We start from the raw sequence: 18,707 nt of genomic DNA on the forward strand, positions 1-18,707 counted from the left end.
GTTATGAGGAAATTGAGATCCGTCTTCTCCTCAGATCAGATCCCAATTGACAATAATATTTATTTAACTGTGCAAATAATATATAACAGCTTTCACACTTGCATTTAAATTTAAAAGTGATTTGCCGACACACGTGACACCCTCCTGAAACTACCTTTCTCTTTTGAAATAAATGAATAAATTTGAAATAATCAACTTCTTAATCAATCTAGAATTATCCAGCGTTCAAAAAATCGTTAAAAATCCCCCCCCCAATATTATGACGCAATAAATTGGTTGGCAAATTTGCCACCATTCACTCCCCCTTCCAACCACATCATCCGGTCATTACCTTCTGTATGTGCCTGGCCCACCCTATCCTCATTTCCATTTAAACTTTCAAATGAAAAAAAAATAAAAATAAAATCTCCATCCACCTCTATCAATAAAAAAAAAAAAAACCAGAAAAAGAAAAAAGAAAAACGAAACACCTCATAATCATTGTATATAGAGTAATAAGAATAAGTTGAAAAGATGGGAAACGAATGAAATTGTGACCTAAAAATAGAGGGGAAAATGGAAATAAACGCGTGAAAACAGAGTAGCAAAAAACAAGAATTGCCATAAATAAAATAAACAAAGAAGCCAACCAGTAATTGGGAAACACTTGGCAAGCAGACACAGACAGAGAGAAACATTTATACGAATTTTACAGAAACGCACACACGGAGAGACAGAAAGGGAGAAAGAAAATCTAAAACAAACACACTCTCAACTCTACATCCACATAAATAAAATTTAATAACGTCTTTTACTTAATCCATTTTGAGCTTCTCGAGATTTTCCCAAATACAAACATCATCATCTTCATCGTCCCCGTGTTATTTCCTCTGTATCGTACCAATTCCCTCCTCCAAAAGGATATATATATACGAAGCCACAAAGAAGAGTCAGTCAATCATGCCATCAGGTGCTAAGAAGAGAAAAGCTGCCAAGAAAAAGAAGGAACAACAGGCCAACCACCAGCAGGGCAACAGCAACAGCAACAGCCCTTTAGGTATATCTATTTATCTTTGTTTGGCTTTTTTGCTTTTTGGTACATCACGTAGACCCATCTCTAAAATCTGTCCCTCAATCATTTTTTATTACTTCTTCTAACCTTTATTTTGGTTTATTTTATCTATTTGGGTCGATGACGGGTTTTTTGAATCATACCTATTCTTTTAACTGTTTAGGCTCGTGCACCACTGTGTCCCTTTCTCAGTTACGAAAATACTTGGAAAAGTCCTTTTGTGTTTTGCGGGTTCTTGTCATTTTCAGTTCATGGGTATTGGTTTGGTTAAGTAGTTGTTTTTTATTGGATCTTTATTTTTATTTTTATTTTTTTTATTGTGTGTTTCTGGAATTGGCTTGATGGGCGTTGATTTCATTAGCATTTTGTTGGATCTTTTTGGTTGAATCTACTATGTTTGATATACGCTTCGGCAAGTTGTTCTTAGTGAGCACGTTTTAAGTTAACAGTTTAATAATTGTGTCTGTTTACTGTGATTTAATCGAAATGTTGTTAGGTAATGATGATCCCAAAAGCCAGGATGAGAGGGAGAGTGACGGCGGTGAGGCTGGTTCCCCTGCATCACAGGACCACCATAATCACCAACATCCATTTCAGGAGGGCAATGGAGAATTGGAGAAGAGGGATCCGACCCCTGTTCGATCATCTGACTCTGAGAGAAAGTCCATGGCTGAAGTTGCTCAAGGATTAGAAGATGCTGTTAATATTGGGAGGGAAGTTAAAACAGAGGACGACTCAGGGAGCCAAAGTATCAACATTAGGCATGTAGAGTTTGTGAAGGAATCACATGGTGGAAGCTCCAGCAGCAGTAGCTCAGATAACGAATCTCAAGTGTGTGAGAAGAGGGCTGCTTCACATAATGGAGAAAACAATCCAGCTGATTTGTTTCCGAAGGAGGTGATTCAGGGTAATGAAAAGGCGTCTCTGGTAGAGGCTGATAACTCAGCTGTGGAAACTGCACCCACTGGTCATTCGGTGGAGCCTTTGATAACCGAGTCTGAGGAGGTGATTCATGTTACACAAGGTGATTTGGTTGAGATTTCAGCTGTTCCTGATGTGGTTGAATCGTTGAAGGAGAATAAAGAATCAAAGAGAAATGAAGAAAAAGGTAATCCCTTTGTGGAGGACAATAATGGGACATCTCCTACTGTGGTGGAAACCGTGACAAATGAAAACGAGGGCAAGATTTTACCCACATCAGTCACTCCTACTGATGAAATTAGTAATGTTGGAGAAAGTACAAGAGATTCGAAGATTCCTGACTGTTCTGAAAACCAGGTATTTCCCCTAATCTAAATTATTGGTTATTAAATTTGAGTTGTCTTCAGTTCAATTTAATTGATGCTGATAGACTGAATTGATATGCAGCCTTTTATAGCTTCTGCACCACGAGTAGAGCAGAGAACCTCCTGGATGAGTTGCTGTGGATTGTTTGATGTGCTTACATGCTCCAGTAGATAATTCAAGGTTGGAATATTTGTATGCTTAAAAGTACTTTTGGCATTCTTTCTTTTAGACAACGCTGTTGGATTTATGTATAAAGGCTGGGGAATTAAATAGAATGGAGCATTTTTGAGAGGTCTTGTTGGTAGCAGTTCAGTTATACCGGATTTACTATAATTTGTCCTATGCCTAGAATTTTTGTTAGAATATTCTTTATGTACAGTTTTTAAGAACATGTTAGAGAACAAGAATTTCAGAATGGATTTTGGTAGATGGATCATTTCTCCCTACATGTGGCCATTCCAACAAGATCCTTTTTGGCTAAGAGTGTCAGATTTTGTTTGCAGAAATTAGTTGAACAGTCTGTCAAGTGTTGAAATATGCCAACAGTTTGATGATGTGATTGAACTGTGGTGGAAAGGGGTGAGATGGATTGATCTGATGATCTCCAATAGAGGTTACAGGTTACTCTTAGACAAATGTACTAACTGCATATTGTGTTCTTTTGTGTGAGAGTGTGTGTTTGTGAGAGAGAGAGAGAGAGAGAGAGAGAGAATTCCTAACCAAAGATACTTTCAAAGAAATGCCATCACAGTTTGGGGTAGTTGAGCGGGGAAATGTTAAAAATGTTCTTCCATCTGGAAAAAAGAAAATGAGCCAACAGCTTGTGAACACTGGTTTGAAAGAGGGTGATTGGTTTTCAAAATTGTATAGTAGCTGAGCCATTCATTTTATTTGGATTTTCTTTTATGGGAAAGAGGGTGATTGGTTTTCAATTTTCTTACAATGCTTTTCCTTTATTTAGACCTCTTTTGCCTGCATTTAATATGTTTGACCACGAATTTTCTTTACAAGACCTGCGTCATCCTCTCCCAATGTTCTGGTGAATGATTTCTGATTCTGGTTTTCATATTCGTCTGAATTTATATATTCTTTAATCTCAGTTGCATAAAATTTTCTTTTTAAACTAAATCAGATCTGCAACTGACATCAGTATGGTTTCCTTTTGATGTAGAAACAAAGCATGGTGACTCTTCAGTGGGCCAGGAAGGTTGTGATAGAAAAGAAGGATTTGGTTTCTACAAGTGCGGATGTTTCAAGTTCAAATATTTTGGTAAATTTTCCCATAAATAATGGTAATGGACCTAAATGATCAAACAATTTTAAGATTACAGTGATGATTATGATGATAGTGTCAAATTGTCAATGGATAGACAGCTCAATGTCCCCTAGCTTTTACTTCATTACTTTTATTTTGATTTGGCAGTGTAGTATTTTACTTGAGGTGTGTTGTATCTGTTTCTTTCACCATAGAGTTGGGCGGATTTCCATATTTTACTAAGAGAATAGTGCTTGATAGTTTCATTTTGTGATGGAGGGATTCTCGACTCTTTGAGCAAATTTTGTGTCTCGCTTCTATGTTACCTTGTTTGGATGGCCAGGAAATCTGTGAAAATTTTGATGCGTTGATTTAATGAGAGACTTTTAAGTTCCTAGTTGAAGTTGAAGTTGCAGTTGCTGAAAGGCTGAGGTTTACATTTCTTGTCTGAATGTCCCCAAGAATTCACCAAGCACCAAGGTGGGGATTATATTCTTACTGAGGGATTAAATACACACGGTGATAACCAACTTTGTGTGTTTCACGGACTCCTTGTCTTGTAGTTTTAAAATTCAAAAACCAAAAAAAGGGTAAAGTAGGCCCCAAAAAAAAGAAAAAAAAATTAAGTTTAGATAGCAAAATAACATTATAATATAATATTATTTTTTGCGAGAGTAGGAGAGAGCGGAACCACGAAATGATTACATTTACAGTAAGCTCAATGGCATTTATATTCCAAATCCAGCATTTACATTTTATTGGTAAATTTTCAAATCCAATGATATCACATACAAAACACACCAATTATATATAGCATGCCAACATATCCTGGGCAGCAAAGCGGGAAAAAAGAATAAAATATGGAAAATTGAAGACGAAGCACCACATAATGTACAACAATTAATATTAATGATACAAAGTTTCAAGTTCAAATTATATCCTCGCTGCACCACCATGAATGGCTGCTATGTACAGAAGCTGTGTAACTGAGAGGATGATCAAAAATGCCTCCATGGTTCTCTGCAAAGAAGTTGTCCATGTGTCATTTAATTTGTAAAGCCCATCTTATGAAAAATTAAAATGAGTGCTTTTATTAAGCTGTGTGTTGTGTTTTGGTTCTTAATTACCAGACGGGCGTTCCTGATGTGGAGCTCAATCTCTTTGCAAGCAAAGCTGCACATATGAGTGACATCTTGCTAGTTAGAAAGAGAACATTTAGATTCATAATAGAAATTATACATGCATACAGTTGCACATGCTTTAGTCTTACCCCGCAGCGAGGAGAGTGAGAGTCCAAGCAATGGTAGCAGCTGAGGCTGCAGCTGGCATGCTATCAGCAGTCCAAACGCGAACGTGGTTCAAACCAGCAATGCAAGATGCAGCACCAACAACACCAGCTATCAAGGCAAAGGTCACAAAAAACCCAGTGGCAGCGTTGCCCATTGGGAAATATATGGGCGAAAAATGTGCCGGAAGTTCAAACGATGGGCCTGCAAGTTACACAGCAACATAATTAGCTAGCGTGCAACCTACATAAATGATAAAACCAATCATATATGTATAATACATTGTGTCATTTTTTTTTTAGGTTACATTTCTTAGTTTCTAGGAACATCAAAGTTGCGTGCTCTTACCAATGACAAAGCCATGCTCAATTGCTCGGTTCATGGCCCAACCACCAATGCCCAAAACTATGACAAACATGCAGAAATTCAAAACCAAAAGTAAGGATGCAACTGGTTTCATTTGTGTGTTGACCATTTTGATTAGTGCTCGGTTTAACTAAGATGATTAAATTTAGGTGCTGGAAGCAGGAAAAAGAAATTAGAATTTTAAGGGATGCAAAAGTTGAATAATGCAAGAAGGCTCAGAGCAAGCTGCTATACATGTGTTTTGTGCAAGGGGGAAGGCTTATAAATGACAATGCAAGAGGTGTTCTGGTTCTTTTCTTGCTAAGGCTGCCCGTTTCCAAAGTTTTCTCTGTGGGTTGTAAAGAGCATGCTTCATTTTCAAGGCAAGCCCACAAAACCAGATTCTTGGGTTACATTTTTATATCTATGGAGAGAGAGAGACACACACAATCTTTTTCGGGTTTTTCCATGATGCATTCTTTGGATGTAGTATATTTTTGTGCTATTAGGATTTTGCAAGGCAGGAAAGTGATATTCTTTGCCAGCCGCCCAGTCCAAGAGGTGCTGATGCGCCAATTTACGTGGACCCATTTGGTTTTCCCAAATGGAAAGTTGAGTAGAAACTGTAGCATCATGCACAAGCAAAATTGGGACCTTTTTTTAAAAAAAATCTTTTTTTTGTCTAAGTAATACGATTTCATGTCGAATTAAACTAATATTAGTTTTGATGATAAATTACAAACGTGAGGTGAATTTTGAATTACTACGACATTAACAATTGGATATGTTGAAAATTTATAGATAATTTAAGAAAGGGTGTCGCTAAGATAAATTATAATGTATAATAAAATACATCAAATTTAAAAGTTATTTCTATGAATTCAAATACAGTTTTATGGATTTAACTTTTAAAAGTATACTACAATTGTGTTAATGTATGATACATTTAACAAGTGAATCAACAACATATACATTAATGGTGCGTATTCAGATAAAAGGTGGAAATAAGAGAGAGAAAAAAACAAAGGGGCCGTTACTTATATGAAAACATGTTAACCATTCGCGCCAAAATTCAAACATTCACCTTTGCACCCAGATCTTTCTGCCGGCCTTCGATGGGTTTTATGAATTACACCAACCAAAGCACACTAACCTACAAGCATGGACTCTACAACCACATAAAGAACCAAAGAATTGACTTAGCTCGCAAGCTTTTCGATGAAATCCCGTCGCCTAATTCTCTATTATACACGATAATGATCACGGGTTACGCACAGAAGGGTAGAATTAACGATGCCTTGAACCTTTTTGAGCAAATGCCTGTTAGAGACACCATTAGTTGGAATTCGATGCTAAAAGGATGCTTAGATTGTGGCAAATTATGCATGGCTGAAACACTGTTCGATAAAATGCCCGAAAGAAATGTAGTTTCTTGGACAACTATGGTTAATGGGTATTTCCAGTTTGGAAGGATTGATAAGGCTGAGAGTTTGTTTTATCAAATGCCCGTCAGAGATGTGGCGGCATGGAATGCGATGATTCATGGGTATTTTTGCTATGGGAGGGTTGAAGATGCTATCAGGTTGTTTGAGGAGATGCCTTGTAGGAATGTGATTTCTTGGACTTCGATGATTGGTGGGCTTGATTGCAATGGGAAGACTGATGAATCTTTTTTGGTTTTCAAGAAGATGGTGGGTTATGGTATTTTGCCCACTGCAACCACATTAGCTTGTGTGTTGGCTGGATGTGCTAATGTGTTGGATTTATATTTAGGGCTGCAGATTCATGGTTGTGTCATCAAGATAGGGTTTTCTTCTGATGAGTTTATATGCGCTTCACTTATAACATTTTATGCAAATTGTAAGCTGATAGAGGATACTTCTAAGGTTTTTAATGAGAAATTGCATAAAAATGTAGTGGTGTGGACAGCTCTTTTAACAGGGAATGGTTTGAATGGTAAACATGAAACTGCATTGAAGGTTTTTTCTGACATGATTAACTTAGGTGTTCTTCCAAATCAATCTACATTTGTTAGTGTTTTGAATTCTTGTATCAAATTAGAGGCTATTGATCATGGTAAAGAGATTCACACCGTGGCTATCAAGCTAGGTTTGGTGAATGATGTCTTTGTGGGTAATTCTCTTGTTGTCATGTACAGTGAATGTGGTAATGTAATTGACGCTGTGGCCATATTTAGGAAAATTGATGAGAAGAACATCGTATCTTGGAACTCGATGATTGTTGGAAGTGCACAACATGGATTTGGCCGGTTGGCCTTGACACTCTATAGCCAAATGATACGTGAGGGTGTAGACCCCGATGAAATCACATTCACTGGCTTGCTTTCTGCTTGTAGCCATTCTGGGATGCTACAGAAAGGGAGATACTTTTTTGAGTATATTAGTAGGTACAAACCCAATGAGGTGAAGCTTCAGCACTTTGCTTGTATGGTAGACATCTTGGGCAGAGGAGGGAAGTTAGAGGAAGCAGAGGAATTAATTAAAAATATGCCACCGAAAGCAAATTCTATGGTATGGCTGGCTTTACTCAGTTCATGTCGAATGCATTCTAATGCAGAAGTAGCTGAAAGAGCAGCAAAAGAGATTCTTGATCTAGAGCCCCACTGCAGCGCTGCTTATGTCTTGTTGTCGAATTTGTATGCTTCAGCAGGTAGATGGAGTGATGTCTCGAGATTGAGAGTGAAGATGAAACAAGGGGGAATCGTGAAACAACCTGGATGTAGTTGGGTATATTTAAAGGGAACAAGGCATGAGTTTCTTTCCGGAGATCGGTCGCACACCCTTAGTGAAAAAATATATGAAAAGCTAGACTGGTTGGGAGGAAAATTGAAGGAATTTGGCTATTGTCCTGAAAGAAGTTATTCTCTGCATGATGTTGAGGATGAACAGAAGGAAGAAATGTTGTCTTTCCACAGTGAGAGGCTCGCCATTGGATTTGCGTTGATTACTACTGTGGAGGGCAGTACAATAACAGTAATGAAAAATCTTCGAGTGTGTGGGGATTGCCATCATGCCATTAAGCTTATATCGAAGATTGTTAGGCGTGAGATTGTTGTAAGAGATTCTAGCCGTTTTCACCACTTTAGAAGTGGCAGTTGTTCTTGTAGGGATTATTGGTAGCAAGGATCCCCAGGGGCAGGGGACCTCACTTCTCTTCACCATCCCACCATCAAAATTTAAACCCCGCAAAACAATCACAAACTGATTTAAGTATCGATGCCGTATCATTAGCTCCTACTGCGGCCTAACGTTGTAGTCATAACTCATATCAGTAAACGATTGGAAAAAACAATTAATGGAAAAGAAATATTGCTTTAATGACTAAATTAAGCAACTAAAACGCACCCAAAAAAGAAATACTATTAGCTATCATGTATGAATGCAAGAATGCATGCTTCATTCTTAATCATCCAGCTTTGAAATCGGGTACGTTTGAGATTGAGGTTGGTCAACTGAAATTTAAAAAATACAATACTAAAGTGTTTGGTAATCAGTAGTTATTGTAGTTTGAAAATTATGTTGATATGATTTTTCAATTGTATAATGAAAAATCTATTATATCTTTAATAATTTTATCAAAATTATTATTTTAAATTTACATTTACTATATATTACTAATTTTTATTTATATTACTAACTTTTGCTTCGTAGTTACAGTTTTTTTTTCCACAACAGCTGTATCTTAAAAGATAAAACATCTCAATTCCAAACGCACTCATAATGTGCTGCAACTCTGTTCTGACTAATTGCAAGGAAGCTCTGATTTCACCCAAATGAAAATTAAAGTCGTCTAATTCACTTGGTTTGGATTTATTTATGTCCTTGTAGTGAATATTCATCAAGATTTCCCATTCCTCTTCTGCACGTTTTTCATGTGGTAATAAGTACTGAGGAATTAAGAGACCAGCCCTCAGACCTTCACTCTCTTATTCATTTGCTGGTTTCACTAATACTTCCTGTACAAGTTATAATCTTCTAAAGACCTTCAAGAAAATTTAAACAAACACTAGTTGTGATATGCTTAAATTAAAAGAAAAAAAAAAGAAAAACTTCTTATATTTTATAGCCTTAGTTCCTGAGATGGACAAGACCATGCCTTAGGATATATTTTAGATAAATAATTGCCAAATTTTTCTTCATTTTTTTTTCAAAAATAAATTGAAAAAAAAATATTAATAACAAACAGTAATATTGGAATATACTGTTTGCTAAAATTATAAATTAATAAATTAATAAATTAATAAATTAATAAATTCATATTAATAAATTGCTAAAATTTATCAATATTATTTATGATATTTTATTAAATATAATTGCGATTTGAATGCTCATGATAATCAAACCAGCAGTTTTCGGCCGAGACAAGTCATGTAACGACTACTAATGAATTTGCACCGAGACATAAGCAGATACAAGGCATGGAGAGAAAACATGCAAACACCATAACACAGGTACACGGCAATAATAATATTTTTATGAAATAAAAACTACTGTATTATCACTCATCCCAAAAAAAATAAAAAATCACAAACGGTCGTATCTTTGTAAGTCAAAATTTTCAAAATTTTGATAAAGCGTACAAAACAAGACTCACTACTACTAAAAAGAACAGATTGTTTAATCTCATTCATCTTCCTGGCTTCTCAATCTAGCAAGCTTGTTAGTCACAACAATATCAAGTTGGGCAGCTCGCTCCACAATCTCTTTCCTCTTCCTCGTGGAAACATCATGGGCAATTTCAGCACAGTAGGTCCTATGATAAAAATATTGGGTTGGAATCAACAAACAAAAGGCAAAACAATTTCAGGAGGCATTAATGCAACTTCCAGGAATTACAAAAGAAATGCTACCTGTTGTGCATCATCAACAATTCAAGCTCTTTCGTATTGTGCACCACAAATTTCTTGAAACCATTTGGAAGATAGTGGCGTGTCTTCTTGTCCGAACCATAACCAATGTTGGGCATTAGAGTGCATCCCTTGAACTTTCTTCGCACCCGGGAATCAATACCCTTTGGTCTGCGCCAATTTTCCTGTAACAGAAACAGGAAAAATTTGTAAGAACAAGGCACTTGAACAATAGGGTGAGCAAGAACTAAATAACATATAAGATATGAGCTTATAATTACATTTGAACACCTATTCAAAGTGTATGAAAGAAAAGGGGAAAAAAAGTACTGAAGATTGAGGTTAAATAAGCACATATTCAAAGGCTGGATTTATACCAGCAAAAGGATGTGAGCAGGGATAAAGTAACAGAAAGCTTATGATAGAAAAAGCTAACTGTGTCGCAAAGACCTGTTCTTTTATATCTGCCCTAAAACCGAAATGTCCAGCTACAAATAAACATGATCTGGACATTAGATACCGTGGGCAAGTAAACATCATCTAAAACAAATCCAGCTTCACTCCCAAAAAGGAGAAAACATCAAAAGCAGAGTCAGCAAATCAACAAATGACTGCAATCTCAGCCGAAAGATGGTGATTTTTGTATAATAATCACGGAAAATCATAATCTTTACATAATTTACATCATAGATTGCAGTAAGATTGCAACTGTCTATAAAAAAAAAGAGTGAAACAGAGAGAAGACAAAAATGAAATTTATGAAAATACAAGAATATTTAATGGCAACAGAGATCAGATGGTAGTGCATGTTTGTAATTCATCATCAGATAACAGAATAGATGGATAAATATCATCACACCTCCGCTGCATACAAATATTTCAATAAGATTAAAAGTAATAAAAACAACAAGATTTCTCAAAAAATTAAAAAAAAAATCTCAAACAATGGGATCAGATAAAAGGTCGATTTCTATCACCATATTCCATAGTGGAAATAAGACTGGGTGTCAAAAAGAAATCATCATATCCCTTTTTATTTATGTTAAAACTAAAGGCTGATATATATATATATATATATATATATATATATATATATATATATATATATATATATATATATATGTGTATATATATAACAAAATTTCCAAAGGATCAGATAGTCGATCGTTATCTCACCACATTGCATCAACGCAAAAGAAGCAAGTGAGACTGGGTGTCAAATGCTATCATCATGTCCATTCTAAACACCGTAATGAATTAGTCAATCGAAAAAAACTAAACAAATAAATTTCGGGAATCAGATTACAAATGTCAATCACCACATTGCATCGTAAATTAGATGCAAATTAAGACTGGGGCGACAAATACATATCATCATTTTCCTTCCTTACAGATCCCAACTCAAAACAAACAAACGATAACTACGTATATAAATGAACACGAAAACGACGTAATATTTAAGAAGTCGTTTTGATTATTTACCTTGACGGAGATCTTGCGATCGCTCTGAGGCCTCTTGAACTTCTTCAGCCTCTTCTTCACTATCTTCTTCGACAGTAACGGAACCGCCATCTTCCTTACCTTCTTCCCCTACACATTTTGAAACAAAAAAACACTAATCAATATACATAAATATGAGAAGACAAGTTACATTAGATAAATAGTGGAAGGGAGTTAGAGAGAGATGCTCACAGTGATTTGAGCTAGGGTTCAGCTTGGCCGCGAGGCCTTTCAAAGGGTTAGCTAAGCCTTTATATATATAGAAGCGGGGAGTGGCTATCTAGGGTTTCATTTGGGGCTCAAGGTTTGTTTGCAAACAAGATGGGCGCCTAGTGCGAGAATGGACGGTGGAGATTTAGGGATTTAATTTCGAACGTCGTCGGGTTAAAGGCCTTTTAAATGAACTGGACCTGTAAGTTCGGAAGCGGCCCATCAAAATTTAAGCTTTTGTACAACGTGAGATAGTGACATGCTTATTTGCAGCAGAGATGGTCGAGACTTTGGCCACCACTCCCACAACTTATGGGTGTTGACAAAATTAACCAAAGATTTATATTTATATTTTCAATTTTCATTGAATTAAAAACTTATTTGTACGAAAGTCATGTCACTAAAATATTTAATAAAACCTAACTACTATAGATTAAAAGTTAAAATTAATTTAATTTCATATTCATATCAAATTATTACTATCTCACGATACTCTCAAATACATAGTACAACATTGTAAATTTAAAATTCAAGTTCGACTCAAGATATATCCATCAGGAAATTCGCCGGAGAGTCAAGAATGGCAATCAACCTACTAATAATTCTATTTGCAAATGATGTGAAAATGGAAGCTATTTGAACTAGAATACATTAATTGGGGAACAAAATCTATTTGAGCTACTAACAATTCTATGCGCAAAAGTTGTGTAATTTGACCTAGAATACATTAACTGGGGAACAAAATCTCTTGTACATTATTCCGTGATCTCCATAACACAAACTTTATCAAGAGAACAGGCGTTTAAGCAACTGTAAATGGAACTACGAAGCTCGTATGAGTTCGGAGCAGCGGGGATAACATCAATGAACTCTTTGTCAACCTTCTCAACGTGAGAATTCAGCTTCGGGGTGGCATAGAACTCAAGTTTATTGATATGGTTTGTCAACTTTTTCATAACATTCATTGAGAGCATCGTGTTAAACCTTTCCTCGGAATGCTTTGCATATTCAGAAATTTGGAAGCCTATATCTGCTCCACATGACTTAACAAACCCAAGAAACATTGAATTCCCAATTGCATTTCTTGGATTGGCGGTGCATATCTGCAAACAGGTAAAGCATAAAGCAGCAATGAAATAGTAAGAAATCAAGTCAATAATTGCGGAGATCAACTCAGAAATCAGACGCACTTCCTGTTTCGCAATGGGTCATACCTGAATATACTCCACACCCAGTTCATCAAGATTCTTGATAATGTTGTGTGATGAAAGCAAGCTGAAGACTCCTCCAGAGCCGACTGGTGCTTGAAGTATTTCCCAGGGTGACTTCATCAAAATCTTGAACTTGTTCTGTTCAGTGGGAGAGCGACTAACAATTGGCAGCTTCTCTTCTTCCAAAAACCAAACCTGTTAGCAGTTTGATATGTTACAGACAAAAATATGAAACACACACTCCAGACAACTACAAAATTCAGAAGTGGTAAAGAATGCTTCATCTTGTGTAATTGGTAGTTTGGTAAATCGCAATAGTACAAGTCAATCAATAGGAACACTACCATACTACAATAGTATGAGCTCTATTAATCCAAATAAATATTCTTCTAAATAGACAACTTTACTTTACAGCTTGTGCGGCAGAATCTCAAGATTCTAAATAAAAGAAAAAAAATTACAAAAATGATTCTGAAATATTACTCACCTTTTTTGAATCAAAAGCAAAGTGATCATTATCCAAGAATAGCTTTTCCAACATTTGCATTTCCAGAGCTGGCAAAACCAAAACCAGTGGCATAGATGCACGATTCTCTATCTGAAAATAAAACAACTTTGTTAGGCCGTGCCCTTAAAAACAACCTAAAGACGGATTCCTCATCATTGTCAAGTTGAGAAAGCTTTACAAATGAAAGTCAGAATATGGTATTACCTTTACAAATCTCTGATCATCAGAAAGTAATGTTTGAAGGAGGGCTAAAGACTTATTTGCAGTACTTTCAGAGACAACAGAATGAGGGTCACATTCGTTTCCCTCCTCACTGTTGTGCACAACTAACACCATAGCCTTTTTGCCTTCAGAAACAAGATGGTTTCCTTTCTTTTGCAAACTAGAATTTGTAACCACTTTCTTTGCACGTGCACAAGGACCAAGGGATCCCTCCCCTGATATCTTCAGGGAAGAAATCATTAGTTCTGCTTTTGTAGCGTTCATTAACTCAGTTGCGTTCCATCTGATTCAAGAAGACAGAGAAAAGTAAGTTTTGGTACAGCTCAATCCTACAATGCATATGCCCACTAGTGCTTGTAACTATATCAAAGTAGAGAGTTTTGCCACCTTGCAACTGTTCACAATAAATTAGTTTATTGTCAGTTGAACTGATTTAGGTCTTCAGGAGTAATATATATGGATAGACAGACCAATCAGGTTCAATCAACAATGTTATGAAGGTAAAACTTATAATGTGAATAGGCCCACACAAATTTTCTTTACATTTAAACAGGATAAGATAACAGAATCAGTATCTGATGAACAACTAAAGAGCATTCAACTCCTATAAGAAGTTAATGATTATAGAAAGTATTCACTCATTACGAAACTTCACCTCTTCGAAGGTATCTCAATATTTTGCAATGCCTGTTGCAGTAATTTTGAATTAATACCCACAATGTGATTTGCAAGTAAGCTCGTTTGGTATTTCTCTCCAAATCTAAACCCATGAAAGACATGTTGCTGCTCCGTTTCACGAAGTTTCTTTTTTGCAGCTATCAAGCGTTTCTGGAACTTTTTCCTTTCTTTCCATTCCTGAAATGTGCATAAAGAAGTCAGGCTTGAGTAAAAAGAAAACAACCAGTGCAATCATTTGTAATAATTAAAAGAGAACGACAAAAGAAGAAAGGGGCTATTCTTTAAAATGCAAAACAATAGCCAGCCTTTCAGAACATTAATGCATAACAGAAACACGAGAAATGGTATCATTTACATGGAAATACTGCACGAATGAATATCAACTTGGATGAAATTACTGCCAGCAAACTTCTAACTAATAAAGCAAGTAGACTAGCAAAGAGTATGCCTCACAAGCTGCCTCCTTTCTTTCTTGGACCTCTCGTCAGTGCGTAAGTTTAACTCAAGGAGACCCTTTGGAGGAGTAATCTGCATTTCTCTTCCATTCATATCAACAATTGGAACAATTTCTTCGACAAATGGTATCCACACAAGGCGACCAGATGCATCACTTGCTGATGAGCTTGCTTCTTCACTTCCCTCAATCACATTTACAGAAGAATAACACATGACATGCAAGAGATCATTGGCTCCACTGTTGAAAACATTAACAACTGTTCCCACAAGTTCTCCAGTTTCCTGAGGATTAAAAAAAAAAAAAAAAAAAAAGCATAACTAAAACCTTGAATTGCTACTTCACCTAAAAGAGATAGATCTCTTTTTATTTTTCTTAACATCATGAATCATGTACTAGATTTTCATACCTCAGATGATACTAAGTCCATGATTAAGATTATTCTAACAGAACCACATCGTTGAGAAATTGCAATAGTTTCTCATTCATAGATTAAACAACATGTGAAAAAGAAAAATATATGAGTTCTCTGATTCTAATAGAATCTGTAATCAAACACAGTAAACAGATCTAAAAATCAAAGAAGGGGGAAACCAGAAATGATCATCTCTATGCCTTTTCACGGATTCTAGCCAAACAATGAAACCTAAAGTAAACCTCTGAGGTCAATCATAATGCAGCATTAGAAGAAAGCCAAAACTGTTATTTCAGCAAAATGTTATTGCATTTAGCAGAATAATGAAAAACAGTGCCACAATAAGTACAAACCTTCATAACAACTCTCATGCCAACAAGGTCACGGGTGTAAAATTCACCATCTTCCAACTCTGGCTTATCTCCTTCTCTTGCAAGTAATGTTGAACCAACAAGTGGCCTAGCCTGATAAAGTTTCGAAAGATTTAAAATGAAGTACATAGATACATAGTAATTCACTAAAAGAACTTGTGACTCAATGTTTGCATTGAACAAGATGGCAGAAACAATGTAAATGGTAATTTTGGGTACTTGGCGAAAAGCATTTTTCATTTTAAGTCGCATTAACTGATCAGGAAACAAAAGGATAACTCCAAAATCAAGAAGCAACTCACCTGTTCAACGGTGTCAATTCCTTCAAAGGTAAGTATCCAACTCTTCTGTCCAGGATGTTCTCTTCCGTCGATTAACTTCACTTCTCGAATTGTTTCTCTTCCCAAAACTTGTTGCCTCAGCCACCTTGTTCCAGGCTGCAGAAATAAATGATCATTCTCCTCTCCCGTAAGCAACACGAAACAGTCAGGTATTAAAACCTGAATCTACTATCAGATAACAATTCCGAGTAGTTTCATACCGTGGTAAATCGCAACTCAGGAAAGTCAGTGCTGGGTTTCACAGAAATCTCCCCTTGAAGACCATGAACACTGTATACGTAACCAACATCAACGAAGTCTAATCCACTCGTACTAGTTTCAACAATCTCTTGAGTAGCTGGAGTTGCCATAAAACAAACAATCATGATCATGAAGAGCCATCATTTTAACAAATGCAAAATGTTCTGCACAACAATTTCACTACAACACAGTGCCGCATAGTTGGGATTTAAAAAAAAAAAAAGAACAACAACAACAACAAATAAGCTTTATCATCGTCAGTAAATCTAAATTCGAGAAAAGAAATTCTAAGATTCAGATAAGTGGGATTACCAGAGCTGTGAAGAAGAGAAACGGCATGGCGGTAAATTTGGGGAGAAGTTGAGGGCAATTGCACACCGAAGGAAGCTGGAAGCGAGCGAGGTAATTGATGTTGAAGTGGAAGCGACAGCGGAAGACGAGGAGAGCTTGGTGATAGAAACACCGGATTTGAAGAGCAGGCAAGTGAAGCTCTATGCATCGTTTCGTTTCCTTAATTTTCAGTTTTGTTTCATTTTAACGTTCTATTCTTATAAGTCTTAGCCAGCTGACAGCTGATGAATTTATTCAGGTCTTCTACTTCGACTTTCTTGGTGCACCGCCGTATCCTTATCCAAAGCCCCGTCGAGCCCGACTGAAGTGGCTATACATACAACTTCATTCGGCTCTCACGGTTACCTGCTTGCCGCATGTGAGGATTTTTTTTTTTTTTTTTTTTTTTTGGCCCCTTTGTTACCTTTTACTTTTTGGATATTTACTTTAAAACAAAATTTTTTTTTTCTTTTCAAGAGAAGCGCCTTCAAAAAGATGTGCAAAAAATAATTAAAATGTAAAAATTCTCCAACAAAAGATAGCAAATTGTGAAGAATCTATATCTATCTATCTATCTATATATCTATATATATATATAAAGTTAGGACTTGAGAAGGTGATGTGGCATCACCATTTCTCATTTTTGTATATTCTCTATTATTTAATAAATAGAGAAATTTTCTTTTAGATTTGGCTTTTCATCTTCTCATAATTAATTTGATTGTTATTACACAATAACAATTATGTAAAGATTTTAATGAGGCATATTCTTTGTAATGAACATCCAAGAGGAAGTGTTATGAATTTATTAAAATAAATGTAGATGTTCATAACATTTATCTCTTAGTCTCCCCACAATCTCACATTAGCAACCTTTAACTTCCCTATAACTCCCACTATCTCACAATGAATTATGATCCATAATTTTTCATTAATTTCATGGAGTGATTATGTAACTATAAAATGAGAGCTCATCTTTTTGTTTTGTACACACACAATATATCTATATCTATATATATATATATATATATATATATATATATATATATATCTATATATCTATCTATATATCTATATATCTATCTATATATATATATATAAAGTTGGGACTTGAGGAAGTGATGTGGCATCACCATTTTTCATCTTTGTATATTCTCTATTATCTAATAAATAGAGAATTTTTCTTTTAGATTTGGCTTTTTATTTTCTCATAATTAATTTGATTGTTATTACACAATAACAATTATGTAAAGGTTTTAATGAGGCATATTATTTGTAATGAACATCCAAGGGGAGTGTTATGAATTTATTAAAATAAATGTAAATGTTCATAACATATATCTCTTAGTCTCCTCACTATCTCCCATTAGCAACCTTTAGCTTCCATGTAACTCCCATTATCTCACAAGGAATTATGATCCATAATTTTTCATTAATTTCATGGAGTGATTATGTAACTATAAAAGGAGAGCTCATCTTTTTGTTTTGTACACACACAATTGAAATGAATAAAATCACTCTATAATATATTCTCTCATTTTATTCTTTCTCTTGTGTTGCTTCTTTATTTGTATTGCTGGCTAATAGCTTTTTTATTTTTTATAAGGCTGTCTCATCTTTAAAAAAATCAATTAATATTTTTTATCAGTTTCATCAAGTGTAAAATAAAAAAAATTATATTAAATTCTTTTTTCAAAACCGCGTGAAGCGCGGTTCTATTTTCTAGTATATATATAAAGCTGGGATTTGAAGAGGTGATGTGGCATCATCATTTCTCATCTTTGTATATTCTTTATTATCAAATAAATTGAGAAATTTTCTTTTAGATTTGGCTTTTCATCTTTTCATAATTAATTTGATTGTTATTACACAATAACAATTATGTAAAGATTTTAATGAGGTATATTATTTGTAATGAACATCAAAGGGGGAGTGTTATGAATTTATTAAAATAAATGTGGATGTTCATAACATATATATCTTAGTCTCCCCACTATCTCCCATTAGCAACTTTTAGTTTTCCTATAACTCTCACTATCTCACAAGGAATTATGATCCATAATTTTTCATTAATTTCATAGAGTGATTATGTAACTATAAAAGGAGAGCTCGTCTTTTTATTTTGTACACACACAA

The 18,707-nt window shown here is 35.3% G+C and overlaps 5 protein-coding genes and 5 non-coding genes across 12 annotated transcripts; 2 read left to right on the forward strand and 8 right to left on the reverse strand.

Annotated features, from left to right (window-relative positions):
• The first annotated feature begins 689 nt into the window (after positions 1-689).
• LOC102611722 (uncharacterized) lies at positions 690-2,518 on the forward strand. Of its 2 annotated transcripts, none has more exons than XM_006467490.4 (3): positions 690-1,036; positions 1,548-2,329; positions 2,420-2,518. In XM_006467490.4, the coding sequence occupies exons 1-3, from the start codon at positions 940-942 to the stop codon at positions 2,510-2,512; spliced, it is 972 nt and encodes a 323-aa protein (XP_006467553.1). In that variant the 5' UTR covers positions 690-939; the 3' UTR covers positions 2,513-2,518. The 2 variants fall into 2 exon arrangements, with proteins under 2 accessions (XP_006467553.1, XP_024950703.1); XM_025094935.2 differs by lacking the exon at positions 690-1,036 and adding an exon at positions 1,089-1,306.
• Positions 2,519-4,299: 1,781 nt separating this feature from the next.
• On the reverse strand, positions 4,300-5,835 carry LOC102611422 (hypothetical protein). Its single transcript, XM_006467489.4, has 4 exons — positions 5,228-5,835; positions 4,864-5,083; positions 4,721-4,766; positions 4,300-4,613 (listed from the first exon to the last, which is right to left on the reverse strand). Exons 1-4 carry the CDS (start codon positions 5,352-5,354, stop codon positions 4,527-4,529), a joined length of 480 nt encoding a protein of 159 aa, XP_006467552.1. The 5' UTR covers positions 5,355-5,835; the 3' UTR covers positions 4,300-4,526.
• A 238-nt stretch (positions 5,836-6,073) lies between these two features.
• Positions 6,074-8,669, forward strand: LOC102611131 (pentatricopeptide repeat-containing protein At5g46460, mitochondrial). The gene has a single exon (XM_006467488.4). The coding sequence runs from the start codon at positions 6,274-6,276 to the stop codon at positions 8,362-8,364; it is 2,091 nt and encodes a 696-aa protein (XP_006467551.1). The 5' UTR covers positions 6,074-6,273; the 3' UTR covers positions 8,365-8,669.
• Positions 8,670-9,696: 1,027 nt separating this feature from the next.
• Positions 9,697-11,940, reverse strand: LOC102610825 (60S ribosomal protein L32-1). Its single transcript, XM_006467487.4, has 4 exons — positions 11,784-11,940; positions 11,574-11,681; positions 10,095-10,276; positions 9,697-9,997 (listed from the first exon to the last, which is right to left on the reverse strand). The coding sequence occupies exons 2-4, from the start codon at positions 11,661-11,663 to the stop codon at positions 9,868-9,870; spliced, it is 402 nt and encodes a 133-aa protein (XP_006467550.1). The 5' UTR covers positions 11,664-11,681; positions 11,784-11,940; the 3' UTR covers positions 9,697-9,867.
• Positions 10,704-10,787, reverse strand: LOC112497350 (small nucleolar RNA Z196/R39/R59 family). The gene has a single exon (XR_003064148.1). It is a non-coding gene; the product is annotated as a small nucleolar RNA Z196/R39/R59 family (small nucleolar RNA).
• Positions 10,878-10,955, reverse strand: LOC112497349 (small nucleolar RNA Z195/SNORD33/SNORD32 family). The gene has a single exon (XR_003064147.1). It is a non-coding gene; the product is annotated as a small nucleolar RNA Z195/SNORD33/SNORD32 family (small nucleolar RNA).
• Positions 11,040-11,120, reverse strand: LOC112497380 (small nucleolar RNA U31b). Its single transcript, XR_003064178.1, has one exon. It is a non-coding gene; the product is annotated as a small nucleolar RNA U31b (small nucleolar RNA).
• Positions 11,241-11,328, reverse strand: LOC112497381 (small nucleolar RNA U31b). The gene has a single exon (XR_003064179.1). It is a non-coding gene; the product is annotated as a small nucleolar RNA U31b (small nucleolar RNA).
• LOC112497379 (small nucleolar RNA U31b) lies at positions 11,386-11,473 on the reverse strand. Its single transcript, XR_003064177.1, has one exon. It is a non-coding gene; the product is annotated as a small nucleolar RNA U31b (small nucleolar RNA).
• Positions 11,941-12,421: 481 nt separating the features above from the next.
• On the reverse strand, positions 12,422-16,978 carry LOC102610521 (uncharacterized). 2 transcript variants are annotated; one of them, XM_006467486.4, is made up of 10 exons: positions 16,554-16,977; positions 16,202-16,338; positions 15,963-16,097; positions 15,643-15,753; positions 14,874-15,158; positions 14,398-14,597; positions 13,725-14,025; positions 13,500-13,610; positions 13,016-13,207; positions 12,422-12,904 (listed from the first exon to the last, which is right to left on the reverse strand). In XM_006467486.4, exons 1-10 carry the CDS (start codon positions 16,738-16,740, stop codon positions 12,557-12,559), a joined length of 2,007 nt encoding a protein of 668 aa, XP_006467549.1. In that variant the 5' UTR covers positions 16,741-16,977; the 3' UTR covers positions 12,422-12,556. The 2 variants fall into 2 exon arrangements, with proteins under 2 accessions (XP_006467549.1, XP_052291057.1); XM_052435097.1 differs by lacking the exon at positions 14,874-15,158 and having other exon boundaries at positions 16,554-16,978.
• Positions 16,979-18,707: the final 1,729 nt, after the last annotated feature.

This window comes from Citrus sinensis, chromosome 2, assembly GCF_022201045.2.
Source record: "Citrus sinensis cultivar Valencia sweet orange chromosome 2, DVS_A1.0, whole genome shotgun sequence".
In the NCBI taxonomy this organism is placed as follows: Eukaryota; Viridiplantae; Streptophyta; class Magnoliopsida; order Sapindales; family Rutaceae; genus Citrus; species Citrus sinensis.